Here is an 18,153-nt window from a genome sequence, read left to right as displayed (position 1 = left end):
CCACAACTGCCTATACTTCGGCCTCGTCAATCTAATGGGTTCTCGTTTCTATCTTTTATAATTTTAAAGACCAGAACTGGCCAATGATAGCACTGACTTGCTCTGAACATGTGACAGGGAGTTCATGGCCACAGCTAAGCACCTCGAATCTCACATTCTCCTCCCCAAGCACAGCAATAGCATCCTCTCGCAGTTCATCGGCAAGAATAATCGGGTCGCTTTCGCCAGCCAAGATCAAAACCTTGGGTTTCTGACCGGCCTTTGGAATATGACGCCACATCTCGTGCTGTGCAACATTAGGTGCATGGCGAATCGACGATATAAATGAAGGTATAAATCCCGGATGCGTCATGAGCTGCCAATTTACGGCTCCCGCGACGCTGACGTGCGGGTATGCAGCAATCAATGGGCCTTCGTCTGGGGCGTTTTCCTTGGGAAGTTCTTCGGTTGTTGCATTTAGGATATTGAAGGAGATTCCAGACTTGGAGTTCTGGGCCTGGTAATTGGTTCCGGTTGTAGCTTTACCGCCTCCCAGACTACGCTTTACGAACCATTTGAGCAGCGCTTCTGGGAAAAAAGGTGACGAGTACATGAGTCTCATTGTCCACCCGCGTCGTTCGGGTCGGATCAGGCCGGCGGGTGTCATTAAAGTCACGCTGCGGATCATATGCGGAAAGTTGGCCGCAAAGTTGGATGCGATACCACCACCGAGAGAATATCCCATGATATCAAATCCGTGGGCTGGTCCTCCAGAACCAGTCCAAGAGACCGGAGAAGAGGTCAGGGCGAGGAGGATCTGAGAGGTGTATAGTCGCGCGTCGTAGTCAAGGTCACCAGGTGCATCGGAATACCCCCGGCCCCACAGATCCATGAGGAGTACACGGCAACCATGTTCGTTGACAAGCCTTTGGGCCAATGGATACAAAGCCAGCGAAGGAGTCGAGATACCATGGACTAGGAGGACAAAGCGTCCATTGGTAGGGCCCCTAAAGGTAAATTCGCAGGTAAGCTGTAAGTTTGAGGACCAAATCTTAAGGCAAATCTTATCAGATCGACAGTAGACTTCGAAGAAGTATACCATCAGGAAACATCTATTAAGAATATTCGACAAGTTTTATATCCTTGACGGATTGACTCATGTAACCTACCATTCATAACATCGGAATGTTCCATACGGACTAGATACGTCTCGGGCTCCCGGTAAGGCATCGGGTGGGTATGGCAATCCGGCCTTATCCGAGTCTGTGAGGCTCGGCAACACAGACTTCAGCGGCGAAGGGATAAGTTTGGGCGGGCTGCCGCGTGTGGATAGATGGCCCAAAAGAAGGACTGCGAGTCCCGCTGTCAGAGGGAGAGTATAGGCTGACTGAAGTAAATTGGAGACCATGGCGAGAATGGACCTGGTAGGGTGAAGAGGTCAAGGGAGAGAGGTACAGTAATTTGGGCTGTCGGTAATATAAGTATAGCAAGTGGCCCACTATTACCTCGCTAACCTCAACCAAACTAACCCTACCGAAGTCCTGGTCGGCTTTGCCTTCTTGTCAATTACCGCAGTTGGAATTAATCGGTGCTAGAGTATCCCCCGCATACATCGGAGGCGTACAGAGCAGTTCGGTACATTACATACAAGAATGGTCACAATTGGCCGTCTCTAGCCCCAATCTCGCCCTTATCTTCCTTTGCCCTGAAACATTCCCTCATTGGGGATTTTCTTCCCGTTCTGCTCTAGCAAAGTTTCGTCGGAGAACTCAATGGAACGCCAAGTACCTCGGCTAATATTTCATCCTAAAAGAACGGCCGCAGGGAAGGAAAGCACTGCCTTTTATGGGAGCATATATGTATTCAGACCATGATCTATCTATTCTCCGACCTGTCTTCTCCAATTTTCTTCTGCGCTTATGTCACGAAGTCGTGTATTTTCGTAACTGGAGTCTGTGCCCTAATAGATTTCCCCTTTGGAACGCTAGCCGCATACAGGTCCCATACGCGAAATTGCGGGGAGGGAAATTCCAAGCAAATTTTTCGTTCGGACCGTGCCCTGCTCAATAGGATAAATACCCCCGGTCAGCGGCGGACTTTTTTTCGGCACTTACCGCCTCTGTTTCGCAAGTGATCTTGTGCTCTTCCAACTCATACTTTTTTGTCTGCACTACTCAAGCAGCTAGCCCGAAGGGCTACCACAAACACCTCTTGCAGCCAAACAAACTCGGGCCACCATGGACGAAAAATACGGCCCGGAGCCGACCGACGACCAGATGCTGGCTCGGTTGGGCAAGAAACAGGTCCTGAAGCGACGATTCGGGGTCGTCTCGATCTTCGGATTCGCCATCGCTGAGCTCATCACATGGGAAACCGTACTCGTCCTGTTCGAACAATCCTATTACAATGGCGGTCCCAGCGGCGCGTTCTACGGCTACATCATCTCCTCGCTCTCTACGTTGTCGGTCTATATAGTCATCTCGGAGCTGGCGTCCATGGCGCCGATTGCCGGCGGCCAGTATTACTGGGTCTACATGATGGCTCCCCTGCGCTGGAAGAAAATCTCAAGCTACCTCATCGGGTGGCTGACCTCCCTGGCCTGGATCGCAACTATCGCAACCGAGTCCATATTCCTTGGCACGATCATCGAAGGCCTAATCAAGCTGGAACAGCCTCACTTTGAGGTGCAGCGATGGCACAACACGCTATGGTCTTGGGCCATGGTGGCGATTGCCATCTTTATCAACATCATCATCCCCAATACGTTGCCCAAGTTTGAAATCACCATCCTGGTCCTACACTTGGCTGGCTTCGTCGCCATCACGGCTGTACTTCTTGCGCTATCACCGAAAGCTTCTCCTGAATTCGTGTTCCACACGGTGGCAAATGGCGGTAACTGGCCCAGTCAAGGCATTTCCTACTGCATTGGATTCATTGGGAATGTCGCTACCTTTGTTGGCGCCGACGCAAGCATCCACATGGCAGAGGAAATCGAAAACGCAGCAGTCAATCTTCCCCGTGCCATCGTTGGTGGCATGAGTATGAACTCTCTCCTCGGATTTTCCATGATGCTCACGATTCTCTTCTGTCTGGGGCCCGACGCGAAGACGGTGAATTCGATTTTGGGATCAGATACTGGTTTCCCATTCATCCAGTTGTTCTACAACTCAACACAATCTTACGCAGGAGCAGCAGTTATGACATCCATCGGCATCGTTCTCACCATGGCATGCTCGGTTGGCATTACTACAACAGCATCTCGTATGACCTGGTCCTTCGCCCGCGACTACGGACTGCCCTTTTCCCGCTTTATTATGAAAGTCAGCAACCGCAACAAAGTCCCTGTTGTGGCCGTCTTCGTAGTCTGTGCCTGTGCCTGTGCCCTGACGCTCATCTACATCGGCTCTACTACGGCATTCAACGACGTCATTTCCCTCACAGTCACCGCATTCTATGGCTCCTATCTTCTCCCAAGCGCGATGCTCCTGTACCACCGAGTCAAAGGAAATGTTCTCCCGCACGGAACCCTCCTCCAGGGCCAGGGTATCGACGACCCAAATAGTCTAGCTACTATCGCCAAGGCGACCGATCCAAAGAACACTGCCCATACCCCTATCTCCGATACCATTGAGATCCATCCGATTGCAGCTGCTCAAGACGGTCTCGGTGCCAACACCACCATCCCGGAGAAAAGTTCTGCCCGCCCCATCGAGTTCAACGTAGCGGAAGCGCCTCTAATCTGGGGGCCCTGGAAAATTCCAGGCATCTTGGGAACTCTAAACAATCTCTATGCTTGCCTCTACATGATCTTCGTGATCTTCTGGAGCACATGGCCCCCCGCAACGCCAGTTAACTACACAACTATGAATTATAGTATTGTCGTTACCGTTGGTGTCCTCATCGTGAGTGGCGTCTGGTATGTTGTACGCGGCAGGACGGAATATAAAGGTCCGCTCATCGACGACGAGGTTGCGGCCATCATGCACATTGCCGTATAGTGACGGGTATAACTGGTGCGGGCGATGGAGTTGGATTGGTTGTCGAAGACACATCCAGGCCGACTTTGTGACCTTTTTTTAACACAAACATGTATTTATGTCTTAAAGAGAAATGTAACAAATACCCTCAGCGCGCAGATCTCTATATATCGTGCAACTAAATGCAGAGAAGCTAAATATTCTGACCAAAGACGAGAGCCTTCCTTCAGGTGGGTCGGACCAATACAGCCTCACCTGCCTAGGATACCCAGGACAAAACAGCTACTCGCCCCCAAGCCGGACCAATAGGCGACGCGTCTAGCTATTGGTCCTACTTGGGGGCGAGTATCTAGCTTCCTTTTATAAATTTTTTAAGAGAGGGGATGGATGCGGTTAAAGGACCGGGATTCGGGATTCGGGAGCGGGATTCACAACTTCCGGCCACTAAGATTCGTAGTTTGTTATAAGCAGCATTCAGGATTGTTTTCAGTCTTGCAGAATTATTTCCATTCAAGCCGGTGTGAAAGAATTTTGTCAACTACATCCAGTTTCTCTCCTCCTGAAACTAAGTGCTATACTCTACGGCTTCCCAAAATGGAAGAGAAGCCGCCAAATAGTGCAGAACCTTGGAGTTCTGATGAGCAATATGCTTCTGTCACTCAAAACCCAACCAAGGACGATTCATCCTCCACATTATCAGCGACAAACCCCGCGTTAGATTCCACAAACTCAGATGCAAAGACGGAGCCTACCAAAGATGGAGAAAGAGAGCACATTGCCGGTTTCAAACTATTCATGGTAATCGCAGCAGTCACTCTGGTCTGCTTTCTAGTCATGCTTGATACTTCCATCATTGTGACCGTAAGTCCTGGATTCCATGTTCATCAGAACAGGTTTCTGACACTACCACCACCAGGCCATCCCCAAAATCACAACTCAGTTTCACTCCCTTCAAGACATAGGATGGTATGGTAGTGCGTACCAGATTGCCAGGTAAGAGCCGTTCGAATATTCTAGCTGCTTGGTTTTGCCTAATACACCATGCAGTGCTTCTCTACAACCTCTTACCGGAAGAATCTACACCAACTTCAGCACGAAGGTATTTGATTCTGATATTTCCTCGGTGTGCTCGAAAATACTGATATAGTTCCTGAGTAGTGGACTTATCTGTCGTTTTTTCTAATCTTTGAGTTGGGCTCACTCTTATGTGCCATCTCTACCTCATCAAAAATGTTGATTGTCGCTCGAGCCGTGGCGGGTTTGGGTTCGTCGGGATTGCTGAATGGCTCTATGACCATCATTGCATCTTCGGTCCCAATGTACAAATCACCAGGTATGGAAATTTGATTTGCAATCTGGGGTCAGCTTTTGCTAACATCTCTATACAGCTTTGATTGGGATCATGATGGGTTGTAAGTACTCCTTCGTCGCTCATTCCAAGCCAAGTAATTCATTATTGACTTCACGTACCAGTCGCACAGATGGGAATCGTCCTCGGGCCCGTACTAGGCGGTGCATTCACGGAATATTCCACTTGGAGATGGTGTAAGTAGCAAATATGCCTCCTGCTGGGAATAGAAACTAACCACGCCCCAAGGCTTTTACCTCAATCTTCCGGTTGGAGCTGTTGCAGCATTGTTGCTCCTCGTCGTCCAAATTCCCGACCAGGTTGAAAAGCCTTCAGTTTCACTAATCAAGGAAACCGTCCTCCATAAGCTTGATCTTATTGGCTTTGTTCTCTTTGCTCCAGCGGCCGTTCAATTGCTGCTGGCCCTCCAATACGGAGGCAACAAGTTCGCCTGGAATAGCTCCACTGTAATTGGACTGTTTTGTGGTTCAGGCGCTACATTTATCGTCTTCTTGCTCTGGGAACATCGCCAGAAAGAACGTGCCATGATTCCGCTGGCCATGCTCAGGCTGCGACCTGTCTGGTCCAGTTGCTTAACGATAGCCTGTGTTATGGCCCTCGTGCTCTGCAACTCCTACTATCTTCCGGTTTACTTCCAGGCTGTCAAGAATGTTTCGCCTATTCTCAGCGGTGTCTACATGTTGCCTGGTATTCTGACTCAGTTGGTGTTTGCAGTAATGTCAGGGTTGCTGAGTATGTCAATTTTCCTTTGTTTTGGGTTACTTGAACTGACAATATTGCAGTTGGCAAGCTCGGTTATTATCTCCCATGGGCTGTCTTCTGTGGAGTCGCTACAGCCATCGGTAATGGCCTGTTGTCTACGTTCAAACCTGATACATCGACTGCCAAGTGGGTTGGATATCAAATCCTCTTAGGTGCCGGTCGAGGATCAGGATTTCAGACGGTGAGATTACCCCAAGTTATGTAGACAATCAGCTAATGTATTTTTGTTCCAAAGCCGATGGTGGCAGTCCAAAACACTCTTCCACCTGCACAAGTCTCCGTCGCCATGTCTGTCCTGATATTTTCGCAAACCTTATCCGGCGCGGTGTTTCTCACTTTTGCAGACGTGATCTTCGATAACGGCTTGAGAACTCTGGTTCCGCAGTACGCACCGTCGGTTGATCCTGAAGCTCTAATTGCCGCTGGAGCTTCTGGCATTCGAAATGTGGTCGCTGGCGATAACCTTGCCGGGGTGCTGAAGGCTTATTGTGCGAGCATAGATCATGTTTTCTACATGGCTGCTGCACTTGGTGTGGGTATCTTTGCATCCTCTTGGGGGATGGGATGGAAGGATGTTCGGAAAAAGAAGCCTACGGGCGACAAGGTGTAACTGTGGATGGAAACTGCCGCAATTGTATTAGAACTGTGGGTTGACATTGTTGGATATAATTAGACCTAGCCGGGCATAGGTAAAGGGTGTCGGGCCTGGTTCACGCTATAGAAAATAACATCTCAGCTCGCTTTATTGTAGTGCATACGGAGTGGACGGACTGTACTCGGCAATCAAGTTACTCATAGATGAAGATCTCTACACAGAGCAATTCTACTAAATTTTTCGGAGTCCAAATGTAGAGCAGGGTGAGCAAAATGTCATCACATCATCGTGTTTGATTTTGTCAAGGTAATAAACGTGCGTAGGTGGCCATGGCGCCACACTTCCGAGCAAACGGAGCGCAGCATGACTAGATCCGGTCAAACTCAAGACCCAAGAAGACAAAGACATATAAGACTCCTCCATGAGACATGGTTTCTTCAAATCATCTCCCCGCCTTCTCCAGCCCATCAATCAACAAGCCCAGTCCCACGACACCTCCCACACACATAACACACCTCCAAGACAGTCAGCACGACTCAGTCCTCAGAGGACCAAATCTACTGCTCAGTCTGGAAGTAGTTAAGGAGAACAGAGCGCTCCTGCGACTCCTCACCCCAGTCCTTAACAACGACGCACGAGCAGTTAACGACCTTGCGAGCGTTACCCTCACGGTCAAGGGTGCCTATGCCAAGTCAGCACACATGTTCCGGAAAGAAAAGAAAAGAGGTATAACATACACAGACCAACCCACTCGCCAAGCATCTTGCCATCGGGAACCTTGATAAGAGGAATCTTGTGCTCAGAGCAGAGAGCAACAACAAGCTTCTTGTAAGCCTCCTCCTCGCAGCCCTCGTTAAGGACACACATGTGAGCCTGGCGGCGGTCGAGGGCCTTGGCGGCCTCGCGCAGACCGCGGGCCAGACCGTCGTGGATGAGCGAGATGCGCAGAACGCCCTTCAGAGCGTCCAGGACGGACATCTGGCCGGAGCCGGCATCGGCGGAAACCTCGACCTCATCGGCGGCGGCAACGGGGTTGGACTGGGTCTCTTCTCCGTCCGACTGGGTGGGGTGTTAGTATTTGGGCTATTTCGGGAGGTGAGATTGTTGGGAATGGTTTTGGAGGGGGAGGGAAATTGGTATTCGGAGGATTGTTGCACAGTCTCTTTTTGTGAGTCCCGGGCAATCAACTCTTCGAAATACCGTTCCATCTCTCCGTCTCGCACAACCGTATAGTAGATATCGGATCACAGGCAAAACTCGAGGTCGACGTACCATTTTGATTGCTACGGTATTTGGTAGGTAGCTGGGTGTTCAATTCAAAAGTCGGAAGATCCTCAAAGAGGGGTGGTATTCGATTGAGGTAGTGGATGGAGATTAAAGTGGTGATGGTGTGGAATAATTTTCGATTTCTCGGTTGTGCGCACTACGCTTATGTCATCCACGAATATCACGTGACGGATTTCGAATTGTACAACAGTAAAACGTGCAACTACAACCAACTACTACAGATAGAAAAATTGGTGACAGACGACCCGAACAAGTAGATTCGTCACAGGTTAAACGCAAGAGGTATCATAGTCGTACATAACAAAACTCCGCCCTGTACACCACTTTCCCCCAAAATCTGCCGGCGCTGTGGCCGAAACAGCGAAGAAGACGCTCACAAGAGAAAAGGAATTAGACATATGTACTAGGCCGCGAGTGTCCATAGCCATTCAGTAAACCGGAAGGAGAGCCGCTGGAGGTGTCGACCGAAGCAGCATGGCCGTTTGGCTGGGCAGTGCCGCCCAGTCCGCCAGAGAAGGACTCTTGGTCGATATGCATGCTGAGGAACTGGAACTGCAGCCCGTTCAGATGGGGGATATGCGGGACGAGGTCCATGAAGTCGGAGAGTCGAATCCAAAATACATGCTCCATGTCGAAGTATTTGGATCGCGTGTCGCAGTCTTTCTGCAGGATCTGGCCAACGGACGAGTCGTGGAAATCGGGTTCATCCGCCTGAATGAGCATCCGTCGAGTGACTCGCCACAGATTCATGCGTTGAGTTGGCGTCGCTTTGCGTTTCTCCCAGCTGGCATCTATTGCGAGTCAAGTCAGCGGACAGTATATGATAATCGAAAAAAAAAAGACTTACATTGCGAAAGTTGGAGGTCATTGGTCGCCAGCAAGGGTGCAACCAAGTAGTTCGGAATCCATTTCTCGTCCGCCATCTCCTTATCACAGGTGGGTTCAAGCTGCTTGGTGAGCGCAGTGACCAAGGGCATGAAACTCTTCAGCCAAGAATGACTTCTCGCGCGAGGGTCATTGGACCCCACAAAATTGGCAGCCACACGGAGGCGAATGGGAAGGGCGTCGCGACGTCGCTGCTCCAGTTCTTCTTGGTCACGACGGACTTTCGCCATTCGGGCCCGTTCCTGATCCAGGCGTTTCTGGCGCTCGTCTTCAGCCTGCTTGATTCGCCGCTGTTCGGCTTCCTTGCGTTTGCGCTCGTCCTCCTCAGCCTTTTCGCGAGCAGCGCGAGCCGCTCGGCCCGCCTCTTCCTTGGCCAGTCGAGCTCTCTCCTCCTCGTCAGCAACACGTCGTTCTTCGGCAACGCGCTCATCCTCGGCCTTCTTCACCTCAGCTCGCTGACGTTCTTCAGCATCCATTTCAGTCCGCTTCTCATCCGTTGGAACTTCACTCGCCTTCGGCTCTTGCGGTTCAGCCTTCACGACCCCATTCTCCATAACGGCATCTTCCTTGGGCGACGATTCAGGAGCGACAGGCTTCTTCGATGGCTCTCCAGACTTTCGCGTCGTGTTTTCATCCATCCGCGAAGGATCATCATGAGAAGTGGGCTTATCAGCATCCACAGGCTCGTTTCCAGATTTGCGGGAAGCGCCGTTGGCATTTGCCTCGGAGAGCATGCGCCGCTTCTTCTTTTGCGACTCAGTAGACAATTGGTCGCCATGGCTACCACGGGACCGAGATCGTTCTGGTGAAGTATCGGCGCGAATGCGCTTGAGAGATGAAAGCGACTCAGGCCCGTCAGCACGGGCCTTGGTGGTTTCTTCACGTCCCGATAGAGAATCCGAAGAGAACAAGCTGGGTCGTCGATCCTGATCTGGACCGGGACGACGTCCTGCGATGAGTCGTCTCTTTTTGACTTCATCGTTGCGTGCCATAGTGCTTGATTCGCTGCCTCTTCTGGCCGAGGCAGTAGACTTCGCGGGACGTGAATCATGGTCCGAGCCACCCATCGCACTGTCACTGGCATCTTTGGCAGATGCCTTGCCACGTGAACCCACCGTCTTCCCCTTCTCGCGTCTCTTCTCTTTATCACCGTCGAAGGCTGAGGGATCGCGACGCCGGGCAGCGTTGGGGCTAGTGTTGGGCTTCTTGGAAGTGCGAGCGACAGGTGAGGAGGATCGTTTGCGCGCGGTGCGTTTATCTTCCTTGTCCTTTGCGCGCGCGCGTCGCGGAGATGAGGTATCGCCCTTGCGGCCATCACCACCATTGTAGTTGTCATAGGCATCCTTGAGCATGTCATATTCTTCCTCCCAGTCCTCGCCCTGGCGAGCTCGCGCGAGCTCATAGTACGTCAGATTTTCGAACAGTCGGCGGGTTGGGTTGAAGCCCGGTTGGTTGAGAATCAGTTGAACAACGGCAGGCTTGCCACGACCGATAGCAGCCAGCATGGGGGTGTTGTAACCGGGTTTGTGGTCAAGGTCAGGGTTTGGGTCCGAGTCTGCATTGCCCATCGCATACAAAAGGGACAGCACGTCGTGGTGGCAGCCCTTTGCTGCAGCAATCAAGGACGCGGTGTCGGCTTTCTGTAAGATGTTCAAGATGCTGACCACACCGGCCTCGTCGCCCTTGGATGCAAAGACTTGAAGGTTTTCCAGTGTCGGTTTCGTCCACAACAGATCGTTCCGCGTGGCTTCACTGCGTCCTGTCTTACGTCGACCCGTTGCACCCGTCTGGGCCGGGCTGCGTGGCCCAATTAGTGGAGGCGAAGGGCTGGCGCCTGAGGCCCGTCGCGAATGCGATGCCGCGATACTGTGTTCCTCTGAGCGTCGACCTGGCCGCGAGCTGGCCTTGGCATCTGCGAGGGTCTTTCGCATCTCCTGGTAATCGTCGTCATCAAGCTCCGAGGGAACGAGTTCATAGGGCTCGTCTCCTGCAGCATTCACGGTTCGAGGGTTTGCGCCCGCTTCCAATAACAGTTTCACCACATCAACATTGCCATTCTCCACCGCATCGATCAACGGGGTATCCTTGTCGATATTCTTGGTGTTTATTTCACAACCGGCGTCCAACAAAAACTTCACAATCTCGGTCTCGCCGTTCAGAGAGACAATCTGCAGGGGGTGTTGCCTGCGTTGTCGGGGACGTTCAAATCTTCAGGGCGTTCCGCATGTCGCGCGGCGACCTGGTCGTATTTTCGTTCGGCACACGCTCTCGCCAGCGGTGTGCGTCCGCTCTTATCGCGCAACTTCTTGGGGCCCATCTGTTTGGCAGGGGAGGCAGAGGTGCCATCCCCAGACCCAAGTTTGCGCAGGCGGGCACTGGGTAGCGGGGAGCCGCTGGCAGAAGACGAGGTGGATTGTCGATCTTCTGAGGCTTGCCGTGGGAAACCAGACAGAAGAGGAGTGGGAGCTTTCTTTCGAGAAGGAACCTGAGAACCAGAGGCGGATCGGGCGTGAGAGACTCGAGTAGGAGAAACGGAACGCGCCTTGGAGGGAGGTGAAAATCGGATGTTGTTATTGACATCTTTAAGGAGGTCGCGGGAAGGGCCGGTCGCTCTTTCCTCCGAAGAGCCTGCGTGGTTTCCTCGACTGGAACTTCTTTTGCGGTGATTTGGCTTGGACGAGCCATGATCCGGCACAGCCTCCGCGAGAGAATCGTGTTCATCTGCCTTCTCGATCTTCACCACCGACGCTAACGGAGGGCCAGTTCGCTGGGACGGACTGGCCGACCGAGAGCTTCGGTCTGCCTCGCCCCGAGACTCGCCATCGATGCGCGGTCGCTTGCGCAGGTGCCCTTCAACGGCGTCCGTGTCGCCCAGCGGCTGGCGTAGGGGGTTGTGCCGAATATGCTTGCGCTTCTTCTCAGGGGAGAGGGATTCACGACCGGATTGGATAATGGTTTCTGCCTCCGAGTCGGCTCTGGGACTCGGAGGTCCTTCGTTGTCGGATTCGACAGCCTGCTCGCGATCGATGCCGGGCCTTGAGTGTGACTCGGGCACCTTTTCGCTGACCGACGGCTCCCCATCCACCTTCACAGCAGCGGTGATCTGACCGACATCCAGGGCAGCTGGCAAAGCGACTGCCTCGACATCACTCATAGCGATAGCACTCGATGTCTTAGGGTTCCGCTCGTCATTTTGGGGCGACACGCTGGGACGACCGTAGTCGGCAGGGCCACCAGTGGTGCGCAGACGCAAAGATGTGGCCACTGGGAGGAGGGAGTGCACTCTTGGAGGTGAACAAGGTGAACTCGACGAGAGCGGAACGGTCGCGTTTGACGAAAATCGAGAAGCGCTGGGAATAGTGGTCGGTAGAATCGACGGTCGGAGAGGAGGGATCGAGTAGTGCGTAATTAAAATTATATAAAGGGAGGCTGATGGAGGAAAGGGGAGGGGGGGGGAAAAAGGGTGGGTAGAGTCTTGAGAGGGAGAAAGAGAGGGAGAAGAGAGAGAAGGCAGAGAAGAGGGAGGGAAGGAAACTGGGAAGGAAAGGAATGGAGCCATTGGGTAAGGGTCGATGGGTCGGGCCACTCAGCTGCGTAGTGGCAGTCCTACGATATCATTCACCCAGACGCTTATCAGTACTTCTCCAGCCCTAATTATTCCTCTCACTCATGATCTCCCTTTCCCTTCACTGACCATTAATGCTCGAATGAATATTTCCACTTTCCACCCTCAACCGTGAATCTGCCCGTCTGCATCCACCCATTCCTGGCACGGCCCTCGCCACTAGACCCAACCCGGTGTCTGCAAACTCTGCAAACTCGCGGCGATCAGCTGACTAGCACCAATCATCATGGACTCGCCCCCGTGAGTTACATAAGTCGTTCGTGGAGTTACATTGGCCCGTCTGGAGCTGATTATGATTGCATTTAGGCTCAGATAAACGTGTGAAGTCTCAGGAAGATGGTGTGTGAGATGCCGCCGAACTGATCTATTAGATGAGATGGTCCTGCCGGAAACACAGATCATGGATTTCATTGCACAATCCCTCGACCGCTGCCTAGAGGCGGCGGGCATGGATGCCGTGGATGCGCTGCGCTGCTTCTTCGTGCTCGCGGCGGCAACAGTACGTCCGTCCCTCGATCACGACCATTATCACCAAGCGGCATCGCTAACCCTCGCGTGAAGACCATCTCCGTCAGCATCCCATCCTCCCTCCGCTCCCGCTTCCTCGTCTATGGCCCGCGCGCAAAGACGAAGACCACTCCCACCCCGCGACCTTCGACAGGTCTCCTGGACTACCTCGCAACATGGCGCGTGCCGCACAGCTACTTTGCCCAATTCTACATCGCGTCCCTCCTCTCCTCCCTATTCTGGGCCTGGCAGCTTCTCACCAAGGGCACCGCATTCCTCGCCGTCGCGTCGCGCTTGAGCCCGGAGCACTTGGCGCAGTCCATGTCCGTTCACCAGGTCGTGGTATGCTGGATCCTGGTCACTATCCAGGCCACGCGACGAGTGTGGGAATCATACGCCTTCTCAAAGCCATCTTCGTCGCAGATGTGGGTTGTGCATTGGATCCTAGGAATATGTTTCTACCTCGCAACCGCCGTAGCAATCTGGATCGAAGGGTCAGGCCAGCTGCTTTTCCACGACATCTCCGCATCCCACTTCAACCTAACCATTGCTCCGACCCTGCGCACGTTCCTCTGCGTTCCGCTCTTCCTGATGGCTTCCGGCGTCCAACATGATTGTCACCACTACCTCTCCACCTTGAAGACGTACACCGTCCCCGATGATCACCCCATGTTCCGCGGCGTGGTCTGCCCGCACTACGGCGCGGAATGCCTGATCTACCTCTCGCTGGCAATACTGGCTGCGCCATCTGGTCAATTGGCTAACAAGACGATGTTGGCGTGTTGTGGTTTTGTGGTTGTCAATCTGGCCATCACGGCCAAAACCACTAAACTGTGGTACATGCAGACTTTCGGTGCGGAGGTCGTGCAGGGTTGGTGGCTTATGATTCCGTTCGTCTATTAGTGTTCGCCAATCGACATGGGTGTCGTTCCGAACCACGGGAGGTGATCGATATCGGACTTCAAATGCCTACCGGTATTCGACTCATGAAGTTACTCGACACCGGACTTTGTGACATGCAGATCGCAGTTCATCTGCAGAACTCTTGATGCCAGGATAGTAACCGAAGGCGATCAAGATCGGATTCAACCCTCTGCAGCATGATCCAGCTTCCAGACATGCATACCTACCTGTAAAACATAGTTAGACTGTACATAAAAAGAACAGTTATGATCCCCTCCCCAGAAACTTCATAGTATTTCCCACAGCGGCCACCTTAAGCACATCGCGATACGTCAGACTCGTCCGCGTCTCGCGATGGAACCACCCATTTCGGAAGGCATGCGGGTCCCGCAACAAACCCCAGTTGCAGATTGTATCCGGGCCCAGGTGTTCTTCTCGTTTCGTCTCTGCGATTCCATGTAGGAAATCGGAGTAGATCTTGCCGCGGGTCACGAGTAGACTTCTTCGTTCCTGTAAGATTCGGTACTGCGGTTTTCGCTCTGCACTGGATTTGTAATAGGTGGCTTCGGTGTGGTTGTGGTTGTGGTTGTGGTTTTGTTGGTGCTGTTGCTGCAGTTCTGGAAAGTCCTTCGGATATAAATCCAACACAATCCCCGCCCCCAGACTAACCGTCGCCACGAGCGGATAATACGCCGTCCCATCCTCATGCGGCATGATCCCCTGGCCGGGTTTGTACTCATTAACAAGGACATGGTTCGGTGCCTGATGCGGCGCATCACTAAAGATGCCCAGGTCCTTCAGCCGCGGCTCGATGATAGGATTGACGAGCCATTGTGGGAGCGGGGATGCGAGGAGGGTGTTCGTTTTTGTCAGCGCTGAGGGCCAGGTTTGTAGGCGGCGGTGGGTGAGCTGAGTCCAGCGGGGGAGGGGTGCGGATGCGATCTGTTTATGAGGGTGTTACTAGAGTGTTGGGAAGGGTTTCGATAGATCGTACCTTTTGGAGAAGTCTGGTCTCCTCCTCTTCGGTTATAAAGTCGGAGATGTAGAATGCATCGTCTGGTAGGGCCGGTATCCGCGCAGCCTCGAGATTGAACTCCATGGGTGATCAAGAGAAGAGAGAAGAGGTACTGGAAGAGTATAGGGCCACCCCACCACGTCATGTCCAGCCTCAGGCAACAATATCAGCCCCACCCAAGAGACCGTCGTTCGATTCGATTCAGAACATCACATACACTTCCACGCTCTGCCATGGCACCCAAAAACAATGCCAAAGGCGGCGACAAGAAAGGCAGCAAGGGTAAAGGGAAAGAAGCCTCCAATGACGACGCAGCCAAGGGCAAGGGCGGCAAGGGTGCCGGCGCACTGAAAGCGGGCCAGTCGATTAACGTGCGACACATTCTGGTGTGTTTTTGCCTTGATCTCTTCCAGAGACTATGTAAGAGGGATGTTTGACTGATTCATATATATTTCAGTGCGAGAAACACTCCAAGAAGGAAGAGGCATTGGAGAAATTGCGCAATGGGGTCAAGTTTGATGAAGTTGCTAGGGAGTTTTCGGAGGATAAAGCCCGACAGGGTGAGTACAATAGGGACTGCCTAGCAAGGTCCCCTTTTTAAATTGACTATGTACTGATGGCGAGAATAGGGGGCTCGCTCGGGTGGAAGACGCGAGGGAGTCTGGATCCTGCGTTTGAAAAAGCCGCGTACGAGCTGGAGCCCAGCTCGACGGGGAATCCCAAGTATGTCGAGGTTAAGACGGGGTTTGGGTATCACATTATCATGATCGAAGGGCGGAAGTGAGAGATAGAGAGAGCTTTTTTCTTTCTATTAGATACCATCTGGTATACATGCAAAACGCCCAAAATGAGATCTGTATATATACGTCTGAAACATGACCGAATCAAATCATACCTACAACTCCTTCTTCGCACTCTCACTCTGCTTCGCCCGTTCCTTCGCCTTCTTCTCCTGTCTCTGCACCGCGGCCTCGGCGCCAATCCCGCCAAACACGAGCCCAATACCCAGCCACTGGCCTCCAGACAGAGAATGGCCGAACCAGAACACGCTGAGGAGCATGGTCAACATCTTGCGAGTGACGGTGACAGTCACGAGAAGCAGCGACGAGAACTTGGACAAGGTATAGAAAATAAAGACCTGCCCGATGGCGCCGCAGGTGGCAAAGCCGAGGACGTTCTTCAATGCTTCCGGGTGGCGCGAGAGGAACGAGATAGCCCCGAACAGCTCCGTCTCGGTGGAGGGCGGGATGGGGATTGGGAGCAGGTTGTGCAGGAGTCCGCTTTGGGAGATATGCGGCATGAGCAGGAGGTAGGCCGTCGTGAGGACTGTCGAGAGCACGTTCTGGGCAACCATCATCTGCGGACCGGTGAAGCGCGTGTACGTCTTTGGCGAGGTGAAGACGTGGTCTTGGGTTGTGTTGGTGAGGCCATCTAGCAGGAGATTGATGGATAGCAACAGAATCCCGTACATGGAGGACCCGTTTTGCTTTGCAGCAGATGCGGCAACCTTCTTGCTGGTTCCAGGGTGGTGCAGCGTGAAAGTTGCAACGCCAAGAGTAACCATGAGAACAACAAGGTATTTGTACAGTGGGTATCGCTTCCGGAAGATAGTCAAGTGCAGAAGCATGACAGGCAGCAATTTGCAGGACTTGGCGAGAATAAAAGTCAGGTAGTCGATGTGCGCGAGACTGGCATAGCCGAATGGCGACGCAAGTGACGAGGAGATGCTGACCAAGAGCAGAGGGAAGAGGATGCGACGAGTCGGGAAGATAGAGGGAATTTTCTGGCCCTTTGGTGTGGATAAGAAGAGGTATGCGAAGCCAGTGATCGCCGCGAAGGAGGACTGGATCGTGTTCAGCACGAGCGAGTAGGTGAATCGCTCCGTTGGAGGCTCTGGCTCGGCGGCTGTGACTGGGCGGATGGGATAGGCGGTGGTGGTGATGGCCTCCTGTAGCACACCCCATGAGAGGCTGCCGGGCTCTGTTAGATATCGGACTTGCTTGCAGATGAGATCCAATCACTTACAAAGCAGCGTATATACCGAGAACGCAGATCAGAAGCTGCATCAACCCGGGGCTATCCGCGGTGTCTAGCGGTGCTGGCGCTTTGGCGGATGTGCTTCCATTGGCGTCGGGGGAAGTCATTGCATCTCCCTTCTGGACCTCGGAATCATTCGTGATCATATCCGTCAACTGCGACGAAGGTGCTCGCTGAAGCGGTGTTTGTTGCTTTTGCCGACCCATTGCGGCGGTGGCTTCAAGTCACAAACAAAGACGGTGTTTCCAAAGGTTGACTCGGTGCAAAGCAATCACGAAATCAAAGACTCTAACCGGTCTTTTGGGCGCAGGGGAGAATGGAGAATGGAAATTGCCGATGATGCCAACTGTTCTTAGTTACTCCGCCAAAACAAATGGTTGTTGCTTATCAGCGCAGGCGGTGAACCTATTCAGCCTGAATAATTTTCTCTATCAATCAACCGCAGCTGTCACTCAATCAACAACAACATCCTCACAATGGCACCAAATCCAGCACCGCCCGAGCCTTCAGCACTCACCCAGCTCATCTCCTCTGCCTCCGCATCCAACAATCCCATCCTCGCAACCACCCTTCAGATCCTACACAACCTCCAACACCAACACCTCTGGACATCTCTCCAAACCCACGACATCCCAACCCCTCCAAAGAGCACAACAGACACACCACCAATCTCCCTGATATCCGGCATCCCCCCACACCGCGTGTACACCCACCCAGACGAGCAGCTATACATGCTCGAAAAGGGCCTGCGCGACGACGACCTCCGTCCCGAGAGACTATTCGTCATCCCCACTGCGCAGGGCCAGTCATGGAGCGTGCACCGCATTGCCGCGATTTTCGATTCACTTCCTGAGGTTCCGAGCTCGGACAGTACAGAATCATCTATGACGGGTGTTGATGCCGAGATGCAGGCGAAGCTCGCGGAGTATTATACCAAGAAAGAAGCGGCGCGCGCAACGAGGGAATGGGGTGGGAAGAGGGTGGTGCTCGCTATGGTGGATAAGGGAATGGGCGGGGATGGGACGGTGGCTTACTACGTTGTGCACGATGGCGAGGTCAAGCCTAGGCAGAATTGAGGTCTCCCGCAAGGGAAAGGAAAGACTGTCTGTCTGTCCGTTGTCTCCGCTGATACAACAAGATTCAGAAGAGTGGTGAATGATTATGTGCATTGCTTCGCAAACTATTTTCCAAGAAGGGGAAATGGCTTGCACC

The 18,153-nt window shown here is 52.8% G+C and overlaps 10 protein-coding genes across 10 annotated transcripts; 5 read left to right on the top strand and 5 right to left on the bottom strand.

Moving 5' to 3' along the window:
- Positions 1 to 55: 55 nt before the first annotated feature.
- Positions 56 to 1,387, bottom strand: N7474_004334 (alpha/beta fold hydrolase; the record flags this gene model as incomplete). The annotated part of the gene is made up of 2 exons (XM_057195749.1): positions 56 to 986; positions 1,149 to 1,387. The coding sequence occupies 2 exons, from the start codon at positions 1,385 to 1,387 to the stop codon at positions 56 to 58; spliced, it is 1,170 nt and encodes a 389-aa protein (XP_057053145.1).
- Positions 1,388 to 2,216: 829 nt separating this feature from the next.
- Positions 2,217 to 3,977, top strand: N7474_004333 (uncharacterized protein; the record flags this gene model as incomplete). Its single annotated transcript, XM_057195748.1, has 1 exon — positions 2,217 to 3,977. One exon carries the CDS (start codon positions 2,217 to 2,219, stop codon positions 3,975 to 3,977), a length of 1,761 nt encoding a protein of 586 aa, XP_057053144.1.
- A 573-nt stretch (positions 3,978 to 4,550) lies between these two features.
- Positions 4,551 to 6,697, top strand: N7474_004332 (MDR family MFS transporter; the record flags this gene model as incomplete). Its single annotated transcript, XM_057195747.1, has 9 exons — positions 4,551 to 4,817; positions 4,873 to 4,949; positions 5,004 to 5,055; positions 5,115 to 5,289; positions 5,345 to 5,368; positions 5,430 to 5,501; positions 5,554 to 6,057; positions 6,108 to 6,268; positions 6,323 to 6,697. 9 exons carry the CDS (start codon positions 4,551 to 4,553, stop codon positions 6,695 to 6,697), a joined length of 1,707 nt encoding a protein of 568 aa, XP_057053143.1.
- Positions 6,698 to 7,239: 542 nt separating this feature from the next.
- N7474_004331 (40S ribosomal protein eS12) lies at positions 7,240 to 7,957 on the bottom strand (the record flags this gene model as incomplete). Its single annotated transcript, XM_057195746.1, has 3 exons — positions 7,240 to 7,364; positions 7,420 to 7,741; positions 7,955 to 7,957. 3 exons carry the CDS (start codon positions 7,955 to 7,957, stop codon positions 7,240 to 7,242), a joined length of 450 nt encoding a protein of 149 aa, XP_057053142.1.
- A 402-nt stretch (positions 7,958 to 8,359) lies between these two features.
- N7474_004330 (putative histone deacetylase complex subunit (Hos4)) lies at positions 8,360 to 12,008 on the bottom strand (the record flags this gene model as incomplete). The annotated part of the gene is made up of 3 exons (XM_057195745.1): positions 8,360 to 8,760; positions 8,817 to 11,022; positions 11,094 to 12,008. 3 exons carry the CDS (start codon positions 12,006 to 12,008, stop codon positions 8,360 to 8,362), a joined length of 3,522 nt encoding a protein of 1,173 aa, XP_057053141.1.
- An 871-nt stretch (positions 12,009 to 12,879) lies between these two features.
- N7474_004329 (putative 3-oxo-5-alpha-steroid 4-dehydrogenase) lies at positions 12,880 to 13,889 on the top strand (the record flags this gene model as incomplete). The annotated part of the gene is made up of 2 exons (XM_057195744.1): positions 12,880 to 12,978; positions 13,041 to 13,889. The coding sequence occupies 2 exons, from the start codon at positions 12,880 to 12,882 to the stop codon at positions 13,887 to 13,889; spliced, it is 948 nt and encodes a 315-aa protein (XP_057053140.1).
- A 264-nt stretch (positions 13,890 to 14,153) lies between these two features.
- N7474_004328 (uncharacterized protein) lies at positions 14,154 to 14,988 on the bottom strand (the record flags this gene model as incomplete). The annotated part of the gene is made up of 2 exons (XM_057195743.1): positions 14,154 to 14,831; positions 14,884 to 14,988. The coding sequence occupies 2 exons, from the start codon at positions 14,986 to 14,988 to the stop codon at positions 14,154 to 14,156; spliced, it is 783 nt and encodes a 260-aa protein (XP_057053139.1).
- A 149-nt stretch (positions 14,989 to 15,137) lies between these two features.
- Positions 15,138 to 15,688, top strand: N7474_004327 (peptidylprolyl isomerase; the record flags this gene model as incomplete). Its single annotated transcript, XM_057195742.1, has 3 exons — positions 15,138 to 15,290; positions 15,362 to 15,464; positions 15,534 to 15,688. The coding sequence occupies 3 exons, from the start codon at positions 15,138 to 15,140 to the stop codon at positions 15,686 to 15,688; spliced, it is 411 nt and encodes a 136-aa protein (XP_057053138.1).
- Positions 15,689 to 15,799: 111 nt separating this feature from the next.
- N7474_004326 (UDP-galactose transporter HUT1) lies at positions 15,800 to 17,147 on the bottom strand (the record flags this gene model as incomplete). Its single annotated transcript, XM_057195741.1, has 2 exons — positions 15,800 to 16,874; positions 16,930 to 17,147. 2 exons carry the CDS (start codon positions 17,145 to 17,147, stop codon positions 15,800 to 15,802), a joined length of 1,293 nt encoding a protein of 430 aa, XP_057053137.1.
- Positions 17,148 to 17,417: 270 nt separating this feature from the next.
- On the top strand, positions 17,418 to 18,017 carry N7474_004325 (uncharacterized protein; the record flags this gene model as incomplete). The annotated part of the gene is made up of 1 exon (XM_057195740.1): positions 17,418 to 18,017. One exon carries the CDS (start codon positions 17,418 to 17,420, stop codon positions 18,015 to 18,017), a length of 600 nt encoding a protein of 199 aa, XP_057053136.1.
- Positions 18,018 to 18,153: the final 136 nt, after the last annotated feature.

Source organism: Penicillium riverlandense (genome assembly GCF_028828495.1).
Source record: "Penicillium riverlandense strain IBT 135883 chromosome Unknown utg000003l_segment0_segment0, whole genome shotgun sequence".
NCBI classification, from domain to species: Eukaryota; Fungi; Ascomycota; class Eurotiomycetes; order Eurotiales; family Aspergillaceae; genus Penicillium; species Penicillium riverlandense.
Note: the sequence above shows the minus strand (reverse complement) of the source record. Positions and strands in the feature narration are given on the sequence as shown.